The sequence below is a fragment of the Nanorana parkeri genome, unplaced genomic scaffold, assembly GCF_000935625.1.
Source record: "Nanorana parkeri isolate BGI_ZX_2015 unplaced genomic scaffold, ASM93562v1 scaffold307, whole genome shotgun sequence".
NCBI classification, from domain to species: Eukaryota; Metazoa; Chordata; class Amphibia; order Anura; family Dicroglossidae; genus Nanorana; species Nanorana parkeri.
The window spans coordinates 226,129-243,443 of NW_017306575.1; the positions used below are offsets into that span (position 1 = coordinate 226,129).

Genomic DNA, 17,315 nt, shown 5'->3' on the forward strand with positions numbered 1-17,315 from the left:
TTTTTTTTTAATCTGTAAGTAATTTGGAAAATTATGCAGAAATGTAATTGCTTTTCAACATTATAGGCTAATGCTGACCAACACAACTTCATCGCCCCTCCTTTGCATATACAAAAACACTGCGCTATGATGCTTCATCTCATTGCTCTACACTGGCAGATGTTCTGTTTACCCACTATTTCCATACCTACTCTCCTCTCCATCATAAGCATTTTGCTTCACTTCCAACCATAACCACTCTCATTTGTGAACACTCTCCTCTTCTTCTATCTTTGACTGCTATGCCGCGAGCAGCAGCTCGCGGTATACTGCGGCGTCTCAGTATACCGTGAGCTACAGCTCGCGGTATACTGAGCCTAGGGTAACGGGAGGACGCTAGTTTGTGTCCTCCCGTTACCCTGAGCAGAACTATGGGAAAAAGCCTTAACCCTATAGTTCACCTTTAATACTATGTCTAACTGCACTGCACAGAAGCAGTTCCTTTTTGTGTAATATATACTACGACTGTTTACTTACAAACAGCAGAATATAATTTGGAGTAGATCAACATAAAAGCCATACATAATAAACTAAATATTTTGTAGAGTCATATTGCATATGCTTAATCCATTGTAATATTCCATTGGAATACACGGAATTCATAATTGTTGTAAATATACCAGCATTTTTATGGCGACAATTCATACAAAAAAAAAGAAGAAAAATACTAAAATGATAAAAATGGCAAAATTTCAAAAAGCTTTTTTCTGTTCTGAAAAACATTTTTAAAACACAATGCAGGACCAACCTCAAAGTTAATATTGCATATCCTTTGTTTTAGTATTTGTGGTGACATCACAGCATTTGAATGTCAATAATTAACCCTATTCCTATTGTTACGTAACCTGTGATGTGACACATTGTTTCTGGAATGTGGTTTCATTTAAAAAATAAGAGTGAAATTCAGCTTAGCTCCTGCCTCCAGATGCAATTCGTAAAGTGTTCAATTCTTTACACACTGATAATTCAGCATGAATATTCTTTGATAAACTGAGAAAAATGTGATGCCCCAAGAGCAAAAAAATAAATTAACTACATCTCAACAGTCCTCTAATGTGGTGGCTGCATTACTAGATTTTCAGCAGGTACAGAGAAATACCTGTTTATCTTACCAGAAAGTCCTTGTAACTTCCTAGAAGGTCCTTCTAACTTCCTGAAAAGTGTTTAAGGTCCAAATCAGGAGAGCAGCCTAAGGTGACAACACTGTTCCTTCTTAGATATAGTAAAGTAAGGGAGCATTGTCAGCCTTGGAGCAGGACTGCCAGATAAAAATAAAGAGAAAAAGGCCTGATTTAAAAAAAAACCAATGCCAATAAATCTAAACGCGGGTATGTTGCAACATATTCCTTTTCTGTTTCTGGGTTTAGTTGCTCTTTAGTTACATTATCTATACTGACTGGTACTCCTCTCTCTTACAGCGCCAAGTCTTCATGAACCTGGAATATCTAAAATTTACCAGATGCTCCTTTTATTGGTGAATTTGACAACGCAGCCCACCTGGGCAACTATAATAGCAGTTTATAAAGATCGATTTTTTTGGATGCCAGAGCAATGAGTCTTTGGGAGACAGCATAGGAGAGAGGATGAGTACTGCAGTAATAGCCGTTTCTTTAATTTCACTCTTGCAATGCATTGTGTATTCTCATTTTTTGTTACAACATTGGAGTTGGCCTTTAAAGGATAACAGAACTTATATATAAATAGATTCTAACTTTATCCCCTCGTATACCTCCTTTAACGTACCTAAGATAAACAGGCACTCTTCTTCACCAGCCACAGCCTATGCCAGACTTGAAGGCTCACATCCTTTACACTAAGATGGCAGGCTGCAGTGTACTGCACAAGAGCAGCAGATCCTCCATAGGACCCAAGGGAGAAGTCATCTACTTGCAAGCCTTCATCCCTAAACAGCCCTATGCGGTCTAATCTTTCATTTGAAGGATTCCCTCTATATAAAGATTATTGCATATGGCTCAGCCGATATTTTAACTACAATCACTGACTAAATAAAAAAAATGTAATTTGATATCATTTTCTAAAACTGCAGGATTTTGGAGTCTTGACCACTGCATACATTAGCATCTTAAGATGGCATGCCACTGAAGAACTTAAGTAAGTGACTCTTTCAAATGCGCCCATAAAAAAAAGCTGTGGTACATAGAGAGACTTGTCAGTTAACCCCTTCATGACTGAGGCCCTTTTTTTCAATTTTTGCACCCAGGATCTGTCCTTGGACCCCTTCTTTTTTTCTATCTACACCACCTCTCTTGGTCAGTTAATAACCTCACATGGCTTCCAATACCATCTCTATGCCGATGACACTCAAATATATCTTTCTACTCCACAACTCACCCCCACAGTGTCCTTCCGTGTCATTAATCTACTAACTGACATATATGTCTGGATGTCACAACACTTCCTAAAACTCAATCTTTCAAAAACTGAGCTCATGATATTTCCTCTTGCCCGTGCACCTTCCCCCAACTTTTCCCTTGAGATTGATAACACAACTATTCATCTCTCCCCCATACCAAGGTGCTAGGTATCATCCTGGACTCAGACCTCACCTTTCTGCCCCTCATCCAATCCCTATCCAAATCCTACCGTCTTCACCTTCCTAACAACCCCAATATACGCCCCTTCTTCACCAATGAAACCACTAAGCTAATCATCCACTTACTTGTTATCTCTCGTCCTGACTACTGCAGCTCCCTCCTCATTGGCCAACCTCTACAAAGGCTATCCCTCCTTCAGTCTATCATGACTGCAGCTGCTAGACTCATCCACCTAACCAACCGCTCAGTGTCAGCAATCCCCCTCTGCCAATCCCTCCACTGGCTTCCACTCGCCCAAAGGATACAACTCAAATATTAACCATTTACAAAGCTATCCACAACTCTACCCCCGGCTATATCTCAAACCTTGTCTCAAAGTATCACCCTAACTGTCCCCTCCGCTCCTCCAGAGACCTTCTGCTTTCCAGCTCCCTCAACAACTCCTCCCATGCTCGCCTCCAGGACTTCTCTAGAGTCTCTCCCATCCTCTGGAACTCTTTATCCCAACCTGTCCATCTATTTCCCACTCTGACTGCTTTTAGGCGATCCCTAAAGATTCATCTCTTCAGGGAAACCTATCCCACCTCTAACTAACCACTGAAACATCACGTTCTCAAAAAGTCAATCCCCACACAGCTACCTCCTCATGTACCACTTGCCCGCCCTTTTTAGATTGTAAGCCCTCACGGGCAGAGCCCTCCTTAGCATCTTGTCTTGAATTGTATTGTAATGTCTTCCTTATATTGTAAAGCGCTGTGCAAACTGTTGGCACTATATCAATTCTGTATAATAATAATTTTCTCTAATTATGCCCTGTTGTTGAGTACAAAGCTTTCCATTCTTGATAAACCATGAAAAAATAGGTGGAGGAGACCTTTTTCTATCAGAAGATGATTGGAAGGGGATAGTCTGCTCATTTGCTGGCACGGTAAAATATTAGATGTGTTATTTATATAGATGTGTTATTTAATCTGTACACTCAACCCCTGAATATTAATCTTTATTTTAGTACATTTCATTGTGGTAGAATGGGTGCCAACTTTAACTTTTCTAACCCCTAATTACTTAAGCACCAAATATCTCTACTCACCAACGGATTTAAAAAAAAATAATAATTACTTAATCGTGGTAATATGTCCATAACATCAACTCAGCTCAGATCACTCAGCTATGAAAGAAATAGGTACCTATGCTGTATACATATTAAGTTTTCCTGTAGCATTTATTGCCGTTTGGTTGTTTGCTATAGTGTTCTTTATTATCTTTAAAATAATACTTACTTTATCATTGATCTGGGAGTCTCTCCTAACAGAAACATTTTTTCACTAACTTGCAGTACTTGACTTTGCTTGTGGACTAGTGGATACCGTAAGATGCTGTTGCTTTCCTTTTCTTCTTCCTTATTTTTCTGTGATAATATTTTTTGTTTGGTAAAGTCACATTTCTGTAATAGAAAATGTGTTCAATTACATCACTGATTTAAAAAAACAGCTGCAGTATTTGCTAGAAACCCATCATAAATCAACATTGAACAAGGTTCCTCAACTGCTAAAGACTAAAATCTTACTAACTGTCATGATCCCTAAGCATAATTTTATTACACATATACCAAACAATTCATAAAATGAATTAAAAGTATTCATGATAACAAAACTCCCGTTTCAATCATGTGTATTATGTAGTAGTAATCAACCACAGCAGCAGAGCAACCCTTATTTAGGGGAGTGGCCCTGAGGGCGAGATCCATATCTCTATATCTATATCATGAGATCTTGCTCTCTAGTCCAAAGAAGCTTCTCTACTCAGAACATGCAGCCAAGCCATCTCCATCCAACGCTAACATACTGTATCTTGTTATGGCCATATACAGGTTTGTAAAGGCAGTTTTTATGGTGTCCATAGACCTATATCAGGGGTCAGCAACCTTAAACACTCAAAGAGCCATACAGATAGAGTGGTTGATGCACAAAAAGAGAAGGCGGTACATGAAAATGAGGTTCACTACCCCAGCGTGACTGATGTGTTTCGCCGTTTTTTTTACCATCAGAGGGGCATGTGGCATTGTAAGTCAGCACTGGTTAAAAACACGTAAGGAGAGGATCAACATTTCACATGGTTCACCCCACTTCCCTCCCAGCAATCCACAGGCCATGCAGGCGCATCTTAAAAGGAACGCAAAACATACACTTACAGTCTACTCCCTCATCATAGCCCCAAACAGGACAGCTCATACACAGACCACGGACACCAAACAAGGGGAAGAAAAAACAAAACACCTAGACAATAGCAATTAATATGAACCAATATTGACATTTCACATGAACGAATATTAATTGGATTAACAAATTTAAACAAAAATGTGAACAACAGTATAAATATAAATTTAGGGAGCAGGAAGAGGGATCGAAGCAAAAAGAAAATACATCTAAATAGAGAAATTTCTTGGGTATTGAATTAACACTATGTATGTTTTTTAATGGTAATGTGTACAGAAAAATATTGTGACTGTACACTGGCTGGCAGAGGGGCTGGCAGGGGATCACACAGGTATGTACAGCACAGGGCGGGAGAGGTGGCGGGGTGCTGTCGGTAAGTTCATTTTCTCACATTTTGTGAGAAAGTGAACTTTCTCTTTAGGTGAAGTGCATATAATAGAAAACTGCAATGTGCATGAGGGAAAAAAACAATGCCAATAGAGATGACCATGACTAATGTCCACACCAAGGCAGAATACCAATGTATAAGGATAAGAACACTAGAAAGAAAATAGGTAAACTCAATGGATAAGCTACTTATCAAAGTGTGAATTGAGGGGTGCTAGCTCCTGTGCTGCAAAAGTTCTACGAAATGGCATGGTGGGGGAAGTGAGGGAGAAGGCAGGCCCCCTTAAAGTATTTATAGGCCGAAGGAATTTTTTTAAAGACACTTTCTTATGAAGCACAATAACTGTCAGCCCCTTTGCAGATCTCTTTACACCACTTTAGACTCCCCATCATTATTTTTCCAATTAATTAATTTGTTTTTTTTTATGGGGGAGGTGGTAGGGCCACAAAGTGTTCTCTGTCCAGATTATCTTTAAAATATTACACTACCATTATTCAGTAATCAATAAAATAGGTTCAAAATTACTGTCCGATATCTCCTTGGAATACAAATAAGAAAACATCCACTGAGACTTAATCCAGACTGAATAAAAGGCTATTATATTTAATTGTGCTGCCCTTGATGGGTGAACAAGACATTATCATCTCCAATTTCTATTAAATTTATTCTAGCAATGCCTTTCAGCTACATTTTTCAAGGAACTTCCCAACAAATATTTCATCTTTCCTTTAATACAGCTTGCTCCTTGTTGAAAGCAAGTCAGTGTCACCTAAGTATATGCCACTGGACAGCTCGGTCAGGAAGGAGACTATGATGGGAAAAACATACACAGAAATTATCTATGGCTTTTACATTTCCCTGCTGTATTTCACATTTTGAGACAAAGATGGCAGAAGGAAATCATCCATCAATGTTAACACTTTATATTTCTTTATTTTATGTCACCTTTTCCTCAAATAGCAGCAAAACATTTTACTGTATGTTAAAACTTAACTTGGATATCTTATTTTCCTATGAGCAGATACTGATGAGGTACCTTGAGTCTAATGACAAGGACAGGAAATGAATACTTTGAATTAAAGTCGGTCCTGCTCCACTGAAGAAAATTCTTTAACACCATGAGGACCCTTTCGCTGCCAACGCCTTTTTTTTTTAGTTTTTTGCACACATGATATACCGTATTTTTCGCTCCATAAGACACACTTTTCCCCCCCCACATTTTAGGCATCAAAAATTACTTCAAACTCCCAAAACGTTATACATTTTCTGAAAGCCAACACCCTGTAGAATACAATGGTGGCTGTTGCAAATTTGTATGTTGCGCAACTCTTTATCAAACCCAAAAATGTAGTGAAAAAGGCACTTAAGTTAATTTTAGTGCCCCAAAACACAATACCCATTGTGTTTATGCAATAGAAAAGCTTAGGTTTTGATGAGTAAATAAATACCCAACATGCCCAGGTTAAAATTGCGTGCATCCGTTAAATGGCAACACATTTAATTACCCTTTAAAAGCCCCTTCAGGTCTTCAATTTAGAGATTCAAATAAATATTGGCCCTAGAATTATTTATCTCACTCTGGCGTGCATGGCGATACCCAACATGTATAGTGCGATTGACGTTTTCCTATGTAGGCGCATCCAACGTGTATGTGCGTGAATGCGCACATACACGTTGGGCAAAAAAAATTTTTAAATTATTTTTACATTTATTTTATTCTATATTTTTTAAAACTTTTTTCTTGCTTTACTTTAATTGCCATCACATGGGGTAGACTTATTTTCACTTATTTTTCCATTAAACCCCCTAAAAAATCCCACAAATATCTGTTGATTCTGCCGGAAAAATCCACCTCATGCAGCTTAATGGACGGAGTGAAAATGTTGCTGTACTGCCCCTGAATGTAGATCAGCGTTGTTACGCTCATGTGGGCTGTGACCGCTTGCACTACAGTGGGATAAGAGGGGACTAGGCTTTAAGCATTATAACAACTGATTCACATTTCAGTAACTCATCAATCAGCAGCTGACACACATATCCCTTCCCACTGCTTTCTGGATTAACAGCACTGCCTCCGTTACTGAAACACTCCCACTGTGAGCTGCAGTGTCTGCGAGGGAAAGCATGTGAGATAATTACAATTTATACAGCGCGAAAATATTCCCCAGCGCTGTACAATCGTTTAGACAAGACAAGTAAAAAACACTGATAAGCATCATTGACCTACAGCAACAGTAGGTGAGGAGGACCATGCCTAATCGAGTTTACAGTCTAAGAGGAAGAGGATCAAAGACCCAGAGGTGGGAAAGGGGAGACTGCAGAGGGTGAGAAATGAAGGGGAGAGCTGATAAGCTTCTCTAAAGAGGTGTGTTTTGAGGGATTTTTTTTAAAGCCCTGTAGGGATGGTGAGAGCCTGATGTGGCACAGGAGAGAATTCCATAAAGTGGGGGCATTCCTGGTGAGTTCCTGTAGACAAGAGTTGGGTGGGCGTGAGAGTGAGCAGGATAGTGTCAGGTCATTAGTGGAACGAAGGGGACGATTTGGAGTATATATTCTAATTAGGGATGAAATATAAGCCGGTGCGTGGTTATGCAGAGCTTTGTAGGCTAAGAAGTTTGAATTGTATCCTACAAGAAACAGGAAGCCAGTGCAGAGAATGACAGAGGTGTGACGTGTGAGAGTAGCGGGAGGTAAGGTAGATGAGTCTGGCTGAAGCGTTCATGATGGATTGAAGGGGGGGCAATCTGGGCATGTTTTAGGCCGATGAGAAGGTTGCAGTAGTCAAGTCGGGAAATGATTAGCGCATGGACAAGCATTTTGGTGGTGTGGTTTCCTCGGTGAGAAAAAGTAGAATTTGAGAGATGTTTTTTAGATGAAAACAGCATGATTTAGTGATAGAGTGAATGTGCGGGGAAAATGAGAGTTCAGAGTCAAAAAGCATGCCAAGGCAGCGTGCCTGCGGAGTAGAGGAGAAGAGAGATGGACATGGGGGTAACCTTAAAGGGAGCAAACACGAGGAGGATTTGGCTCAATCAGGAAAGGTAAAGCAATTTATTTTTATGGTCCGAGGCTTGTGCATCATATTGTAACTGAAATTGTAGGCAGTTGGTGTCTGATGGAGCAGGCCATGCTAGTACAGGCAATTCAAGTGGGGAGGTTTCTTTGTGTCTATTGTCAATGTCAATTAAAGTTGTGGGGGGACAAAACTACTACCTTGTCTAGGACCTCAATCTGCTTTAAACAGTCTATGGAATTTTCTACAAAAGGCTGTTTCTATCTGGGAAAAGACTAAAGGGTAACTAGGGTGTATTACCATCTGACCAACAATTTGTATCCAACTAAATACATGCCAGAGGTATGGGAGCATCTAATCATTTTAAACAGGTGATTCAAAGCTAACACAATTAACATCTTAGCCACTTTTTCCCCGAGTGTGCTGGGCAGCCGTTTTCTTTTCACCAGCTTGTTTTGGCTATAAAACAACCCTTTGCTAAATCTCAGCATATTTTTATTCAATCACAATGATTCTCTCCTGCTGACAGAAGGGGAAAGAGACACCTAACTTCCTACGTTTCTAATAATGTTATTATCCAATGAGTCTTCCCTAACGTTGGTTTTAATACATTTGCTATGCATTTCCCCTCATTGTTCTAGTAAGTATACACTTGCAAAAGAAAGATAATATTTTCTGGGTGGAAAGATAATTTAAGCTTTTCAACCTAAATAGTTGCCAATGAGGTCATAAATAGATGCCAATGAGTTTCATTCATTTATATAAGTTGCCATAATTATTCTCTTTTTCAAAGACACAAGACATACATGAAGAAACAATGCTTTTGTTTACACATCTGTTCAAACAGAAGAGATGAAAACAGATTTATCGGGATAGAAGCCAAATCCAATAAACTTAGAAAAGTTATTCACTCACTTGTCTCTGCAAGGAAAAAAGAAAAAACAAAATTACTGTAAAAACATGCATTGTAAATAAATCAACACAGATGGCATTCACCACCCAAAGCAAAACAAAAAGGAAAACGTTTTAATTGCATTTGTGCAAACATGTTAAGAAAGTTTTGTCCTCTTCATTTTAGCTGGTCAAGGATTTCTACCTGAAGGTACAAGATGTTACAGTAAACACAATATTCTAAGATTTAATTCTAGTGTAAGCCTGAGGCAACCATGAATTATACTTGAATTGTCTTAAATCAGCATTCTGGGATCTGTGCCAATCAGTTACAAGACCTACCACACACTCACACTGAAAGAGAGTTCATTTAACTGTCTGCTGTGTTCACTGTAAAAAGAGATGTCTCTAATATCTTTATTTTCAGCAACTGGTTTGACAAGGAGATTTAAGCACATTTAGCCAGGGTCAATTATGGTTCTTATACACCCTTTTTCTAAAGGAGAAATTGCAAACCCTCTGCTGTGGTTAAGCAGAACATCCTCCAGTGTTTCCTTTCAAACATACACCTTTAAGTTTATGACAGAAATATGGCCCAAGTTTACAATTTCAAAGAGTTATGAACTGAAATTTAAGTTAACATGTCTGCATAAAAAAAATACCTCACAAGCTAATATCTGTGTATAAACGACAACTTTATTTCATTTAAACATTTACTTTATTTATGATGAAAATATAATTTCAATTTAGCCCTCTTTTGAAACTATTTGCAATGACAAAACTAAAAATCTCTGTGCAATTAAAAAAAATTAGGGCTGCACCAAAAAAACCTATTGGACGAAAATGGCACTTTGGGCAAATGGCAGAAAGTACCATCTTTCAGCCAAAATTGTGGTGCATCCCTGATTTCTCTCCTCCCTACTGGGCACTGCTATGCGCCCGCTCTGACACAGAGCAGCGTTCAGCGGAGAGGACAGAAATGTTCAGAAAACCAAGTGGGCAGAGAGGAAAGAACTGTGAGGGTGTCACAGGAGGCCAAGCTCTCCTCCCACACCGCCCTGCTCAGCCTCCCATGAGAGATCAAGATGGAGAGCGATGTGGGGAGGAGACAGATGTCAGCCAGGTCACAGAAGGCCAAGCTCTCCTCACCACAACGCCCGCTCAGCCTCATGTGACAGCGAGTCAGGATGGAGAGTGGTTACAAGCACTCAACGATCAGATGGATGATCGCTGAGTGTTTGTAAATAATTGAGGACAGAGTATGTTTTCTGTGTCCCCAATTATGAATGAATAGGAAGTGCTCTGCATCACTTTCTGCTCATTCATGATTGTGGACATAGTAACTCATACTAAATCCTCAATTTATGAATGGACAGGAATATATAGGCTTCCCCTGATATTTCCCTAGAGCCCCCAACAGTGGAGTAAAAATAAATAAATAAAATTAAAATATCAAAATATTTTTTAAAAAGGTTAGAAAAAAAATATTTTTCAGTTTCAGCCTGTTTCAGTTTGAGAATTATATTTCGGTGCACCTTTAAAAATAAATGTAAAACAAAAAATTCTAGGCTCCAGAGGGTGTCCAGTTTCATTTCCATAAAGTACATCCAGTGCTTCCAGATACCATAGCAGAGCTCAACACACAAGCATCGCATTTTATTGAGCAGATTGAAATGCATTGCTGTGAATGCGCAAAGGTGCTCACAAAAATGTGCAAAATTCTTGTGTCACGTGTTTTCATGTGCCTCTATTGAAGTCTATGCGGCCAAACGTGCTGTAATCTGCCCAAAAGAAGGTCATGTATCATTTGCAGCATTCGTTGTTTTTACAACTTGTGACAAAACTCTCACGTGTGAGCAGGGGCTATACAATTGAATGGGATTTCTTGTGTTGAGAGTTTTATCGCACTTAACTTTGAGCGGCAAACTTCCCAAGTGTGAACAGCGACTTATTGAAACTCCCTCTATGCTGTACACTGACATTTGTTTATTTGGTATTCTAGACAAAGAATACTGGCCACACTATACTGGAATATTCTTTGTTAATAAGTCTCTCACCTGTCCTCCCCTTCTGTCCAGTGGAAATGATCGGTTGATCATATTATACATAATGATAAAGTTATATTTTAGAATAGGAAATGTCCCCTAGAATTCCATAAAATCTGTGACCTATGGTTAAATTCTACAGTCACGGTAAATTCAGGGTGACCACCTCCCCAGCCTTAAAGATAAAAGTACCTAATTCACATTGTATGTCAACTTCTTTCACATGTTTTAGAATGTATGTATCTAAGAGAAGCAAACAGGAGACGGTCACTGTTACCAAGCATAGTTGTACTCAAATGTTTTAAATATGATTACTGTAATTGACATATATGCACTTTAATACTTATGAACAACTGTTTGAATTCAATAAAGAGTTAAAAATATTTTTTTTTTTTTTAACCAGAAGGGGTTCTTAGCAGATCTATTGCACATTTCTGAAACACAGGAGAGCTTTTTGTGCCAATACTGAAGGTGTTGAATGTATTTATGTATCCTGCTCCTGTGAGTATAAGCCTTATTTATTTATATACGCAGTGGCTCAGTGTGCTTGCATGGGTTTCCTCCGGGTCCTCTGGTTTCCTCTCGCATGCCAAAGACATGCTGGTAGGTTAATTGATTCATGTCTAAATTGGCCCTAGTATGTGTGAATGAGATAGGGACCTTAGATTGTAAGCTACCTAAGGGCAGGGACTGATGTGATGTGAATGATATTTGGTAATATATGTACCATTTTTAAAGAAAACATGAGCGAGCAGGCAGAACATACACTAAATGGCCAAAAGTATTGGAACACCCCTGCAAATCATTGGATTCAGGTGTTCCGTAAAATCTCCTTGCTACTAAATGTGCCAAATGTTAGTGGTATTATAACAAAGTGGAAGCAACTGGGAACAACAGCAACTTAGCCACGAGGTGGTAGGCCACATAAAATGACAGAGCGGGGTCTAACCTTTTAAAGTAAAATAAACTCACAAGCTGATGTTAATGAAGTTATAAAAATATATTTTCAGACATCCAAAGTAATTAAATCAGAGCATTCACATGGTTTGCCAGGCTACAATGAAATTTAACAGGTAATAGACACGGACTTAGACACTATAACATTACAGGAGGACCTGGATAAAATAGGGGAGTGGGCATTAATGTGGCAGATGAGGTTTAATGTCGATAAATGCAAAGTAATGCACTTTGGAATTAAAAATAAACAAATGGGTTATACAATTATGGGTATGCCGCTGGGGAAGTCAGAAATGGAGAAGGATTTGGGGGTCATTGTAGACCACAAACTGAAAGGTAGTTTGCAGTGCCAGGCTGCTGTAAACAAAGCTAGCAGGGTCTTGTCCTGTATTAAAAAGGGGATGTATTGCAGGGACAAGTCTATAATTTTGCCACTTTATAGATCATTGGTTCGACCTCATCTGGAGTACGCGGTCCAGTTCTGGTCACCAGTACTAAGAAAAGATGTCCTTGAGTTGGAAAAAGTCCAGCGAAGGGCAACCAAACTAATTAGGGGTATGGAGGACCAGAGCTACGAGACGAGGCTACTAAATTTAAACATGTTCACATTAGAGGTGAGGAGATTAAGGGGGGATATGATTTCCATGTACAAAATGTTTAATGGTGGTAGCAACATTAGCGATAAACTGTTTAAAATTAACTCCGTTACAAAAACTAGAGGCCATCACCTAAAATTGGTGGAAAAAAAATTCCAGCACAAGGGGCGAAAGGGGTTCTTCACAGTAAGATCAGTTAGGGTCTGGAACTCACTGCCACAGGCGGTGATTTCAGCAAAGAATGTGGAATTGTTCAAGAAACTTTTGGACGATTTCTTAAGGGACCGTAATATACAGGGGTACGGGTACTCCTAGAATGAGATCCTAATAGGTTGGACTTGATGGACTAATGTCTTTATTCAACCTCAAATACTATGTAACTATGTAACAAAACAGCTAAGAATCCTGTCCTTGGCACCTTTACTTTGGCAAGTAAAGTTGAATAACTTTCAAGGTTTTAAAATGTAAAAGTCAAGTGTGCATTTCAACCTTCTCCAATTCTTTTTGACAAAACTTTCTTTTTTTTGGGATATTTAAGGCCCTAGCCAGGTTTTTCTGGTTTTCTTTTTGCTGTGTTCTATTGGAGAGATGTCACTTCACTTTCTATCACAGAGATATAACAGGAAGTAAAACTAAATGTATCCAAAGGGGAAAATCCCCACAAAGATAGTTCTTACTAGAATAAGTGTCTCCATCAGAAGATTCCCCTTCATTACCCATTCCTGTGAACGGGATGTTGGAGGTTTGATTTCCCTTCACTTACTGTACCAGAGATAATGGTCACCAAGACAAACAGTGGGTGACTCTCCCTACGTACGACACTGACAGCAGTAAATCCTGACCAGGGTTTTATCACTTTCCCACTCTATCCAAAACAAAGAAAAATGTTTTGGCTTTACATGCACGTTAAAGCTGAAATATTTTTTACATGTAAGTGGGGGATAGATAAAGCAATAAACCAAGTTTTTAATAGAATGGGAAACAGTTAGACCCTCTTATTGCTCTCTGAATTCCTACTGAAGGGAATCTCCCCTTTGTGTTGGCACAGCAGCAAGTAGTCCAAATTCAGGAGTTGGTAGAAAAGGGTGGCCATGCAGCAGCTGTACTAAGCAAGAGCTGTCACCCTAGGGCAGGAATGGTGGAGACATCTTGCTGGTGTGATTTATTTAGAAGCAAGACAATCATATGCTGGCAATGCCAGGCACACCCAGGTACCTTGCTGCATGTCTTTTGGGACTGCCCAAAATTGCAACCATTCTGGTTAAAATTTCACTGGACATGCAGCCCGCAACAAATATTCTACATTTAAACAACTCATACAAAAAAATTCCTTATTGATACACCTCTTAAATGCAGTCAGAGCATGAGCCCCTCAATGTGAAAGCAACCTAACCCCCATTGATAGATAGTTCCACAAAATTAATGAAACCATGTTTATGGAAGACCTAACTGCCAACTTATACAACAGATATGACAAGTGTATATCAACATGGTCATCTTAAATCAGATTTACTTCATCCCAAGACTACAAGTAGGCATTGATACCCAAGGTAAGCAGATAATTTGAAGTATCTATGACTGGCGTTAGAGTGGGACCCAACCTTACCCCTTCATTCCTTCAGTCACATTCTATTACTGCTCCCCCCTATTCTCCCTACCCCCAATACTTCCCTTTCTAGGCTTACCTTTTCTCCCAGTTGGCATCCCCATCTCCATACATACTATGCTTCCAATACCCCTTATCCTGTAGTTTTAAGGTCTACCATCTGCCCAAAATGCTGTTTATCCCTCTTACAATATGTTAAAAAACAAAGCTGGAGGGGAATACATACATGCCTATAATAACTTGTCTTTGTATTCTGGGATAGCTGGGAGGTATTTCATATGGAAACATCCCCAATTCCACTGCAATATGTCAAGTAATGTAAAGATGTGTAATGTATGAAAACTCTTGTCATGTTACTGTGTATGTACTTCTGTGGTCTAACTAAATAAATAATTAAAAAAGAGCAGGACAAAATAAAAGAGGATTACAATTTTGACATTACAGGAACATGTGCAGCAGCATAGTTGGTTTTAGCATTTCTGTTTACATACACTTTAAAGTCAAGATAGTAAAAAGAGATATTCAGCAATCAGGGAGGTCATGACCTAGAGCAAAAAGGTTGGGGCCCAAGAAAAAAAAGATACTATTTATTAAAAGCCTGCTTCTAAATAACAGTAAAAGCAGAAGTTTCAGCTGTTTTACAAATATGTTGAATGTGTCTGTGCCTAAAGTGAAACAACTCAAAAAGGTGAAGATGTTAATTGTGCTTAAATAACAGCCTGAAAAAATTTACCTTTTGTCCAGAATTCCTCTTGAATAATAGCAGTGTGCTTTTTTGTATGTAAGTGTGCCTACAGCCTCATAGCTGTATGTCTGCAGTGTGAGATCTATGGCACTGCTGCCTGTGTGTTAGTCTCGGAAGATTTAGTGATGTCACTACTCTGCTGCTCATTGTTCTCCTTGCCAAAGGCTCTGACCTGAGAAAGCAAAACTTGGCATCTACCAAGATGGTAGCCTCCACACAGAGACTCGGTACAGAGCAAGACATAGTGAGTCAGCAATGGGGAAAATACTGTATCAGCTCCAGGGAGACCATAGGAAATACTGGTGCCTTCTTTTTTGGGGGGGACTTCCAGAGTTCAGCTCCTCTTAACTAAAGTGGTCTCTACTGAAAATTATGAGAGGAGCAACACTTGGACACTTGTTCAAAATGACTACAGAGGACATAACAGGCCTTGGATCTTACCAATACTACTCATTGACAGGTCTGGAAATGTGATAAAACACTATATAAACAAGCTGACAGTATTATAAGATTTTTTTTAATGAAATATGAAAAAGTGATCCTCAGAATAATTTCTGTACACGCAGCATTTAGGTCTGCTAGGCACACACATTGCTGACAGCAAGTTTAGTGCTTTATTTTACACCACATTGCAATAACATAAGAAGGGGGTTTACCAATAATCCAGGTTCTACTACAAAGCATCCTGCTATGCCTCCATCGGACTCCCAAAAGGGAGCCAAGCATCTGTCATCTAGTTGGAGGGATTAAGTTCTTCCTTTATAGTGTGATACTTGTACCAATTTATAAAAAATATAGATAGGATTTCTTAGTGCTGATACCCGTCTATATTTTGGCTGGAGCTCTTGCTTTAGAGTTTGCACATGACAGCTGGTAGGAAACGGAGAGCAGTGCAGCCTCCCCCGTCTCAGTCACCACATTTCAGTTGCCATGGTGACTAATCCTGAATTGAATGGTTGTCTTTGTACATTTCTTTTCAGCAAAACTTTATGTAAACTTAACTAAAAATCTTGCAATTGATTGAAGAAAAAAAAAAGATGCATGTAACTAGCGGGTACAGTACTGAGGTTGTGACCAGCAGACATTGTATATTGAAACAGTAATGCAATACTAACTCGGGATAAATTCGGATTTTTTTTAACTTCCAAAATCCCGCACCTTTGGCACACAGCTAATTATTCTGTGGAAACTTTGTTCAAGCACCATGTTCTGATCTCTTCTGTACAGGGAAAAACAAGAGGCCAAGGCCTGGCCACAGAGTTCCTGTAACATTATACTTTCAAGTGTGTACTGAGACTCTTTCACTTCTTAAAATGCAACATCAGGAGCTTGGAGATAAATCAAACCCTGACTGCTACATTTCTGTTAAAGTTACTTTGCTAGCTTGAGTGGATCAGCCTAAGATTCTCTAAACTGAAAAGAACCATTCACATGGTTGCGGTGCGTTAATGCACGCGTGTCAACCTGCGTTACGTTAAGGCAGCCCATTCATTTAAATAGGCTGTCTAATGGACCAAAATGGTACATGTACCATTACTGGCAGCACATGCTAGTGTGTTACAGTGTACTGCACTGCAACACCTCTGTCAGCATGGAGTTTTGGGTGGCATTCAGAATGAATGGCACCGCTTTGCACCAACTCAAGTAATGCTTATTGTAATGCATTACTGCAACACAATAGTGATATTGAGCCTAAACACATTATTAATGTGTATTGTCTTATGAATCTCATTATACACTGAGTGGCCAGATTATTATGACCACCCCATCAGTACTTCGTTGGGCCACGAGATGACTCCACGAGATGACTTTGTTGGGCCGCCTCGTGACTCCACGAGATGTTGAAAGGTGATGCGAGGAATCTGACACTGCACTGTTGCCCTTCTGTTGTCTTGTACCAGTCTTGCCACTCTCCGCTCTGCCCTAACATTGACTAGTCGCTGACGGCCACAATTTGCACGTTCAGACCCAGATTTTCGGCTGACAGTGCAGTCTTTATACACTTTAACAATGAGCCCACCATTTAACGAATTCTGCTGTTTTGCTGATACTCGCTTCGTTCAAAGGCTGGTAAATCGTGTTGTTTACCCATATCTTCCGAAAAAAATCACTTCTACTGTCGTGGTAAACAACCTGCTTCCTTATTTATAATAGTCTGGCCCTCTAGCAACTTCATAGCGAAATTATAGCTAATTTGCCTACAAACGTCAGGTGGTCATAATAAACTGGCCACTCAGTGTATATATATATATATATAATATATA

At 39.3% G+C, this 17,315-nt stretch overlaps 1 protein-coding gene across 1 annotated transcript in view; it reads right to left on the minus strand.

Annotated features, from left to right (window-relative positions):
• Positions 1 to 17,315, minus strand: part of ERCC6L2 (ERCC excision repair 6 like 2) — a 97,998-nt gene that overhangs the window by 6,425 nt on the left and 74,258 nt on the right. Inside the window, exon 18 of the mRNA XM_018557865.1 lies at positions 3,875 to 4,038. Within this exon, the coding sequence (XP_018413367.1) occupies positions 3,875 to 4,038 (164 nt within the window). The remainder of the gene's footprint in view (positions 1 to 3,874; positions 4,039 to 17,315) is intronic.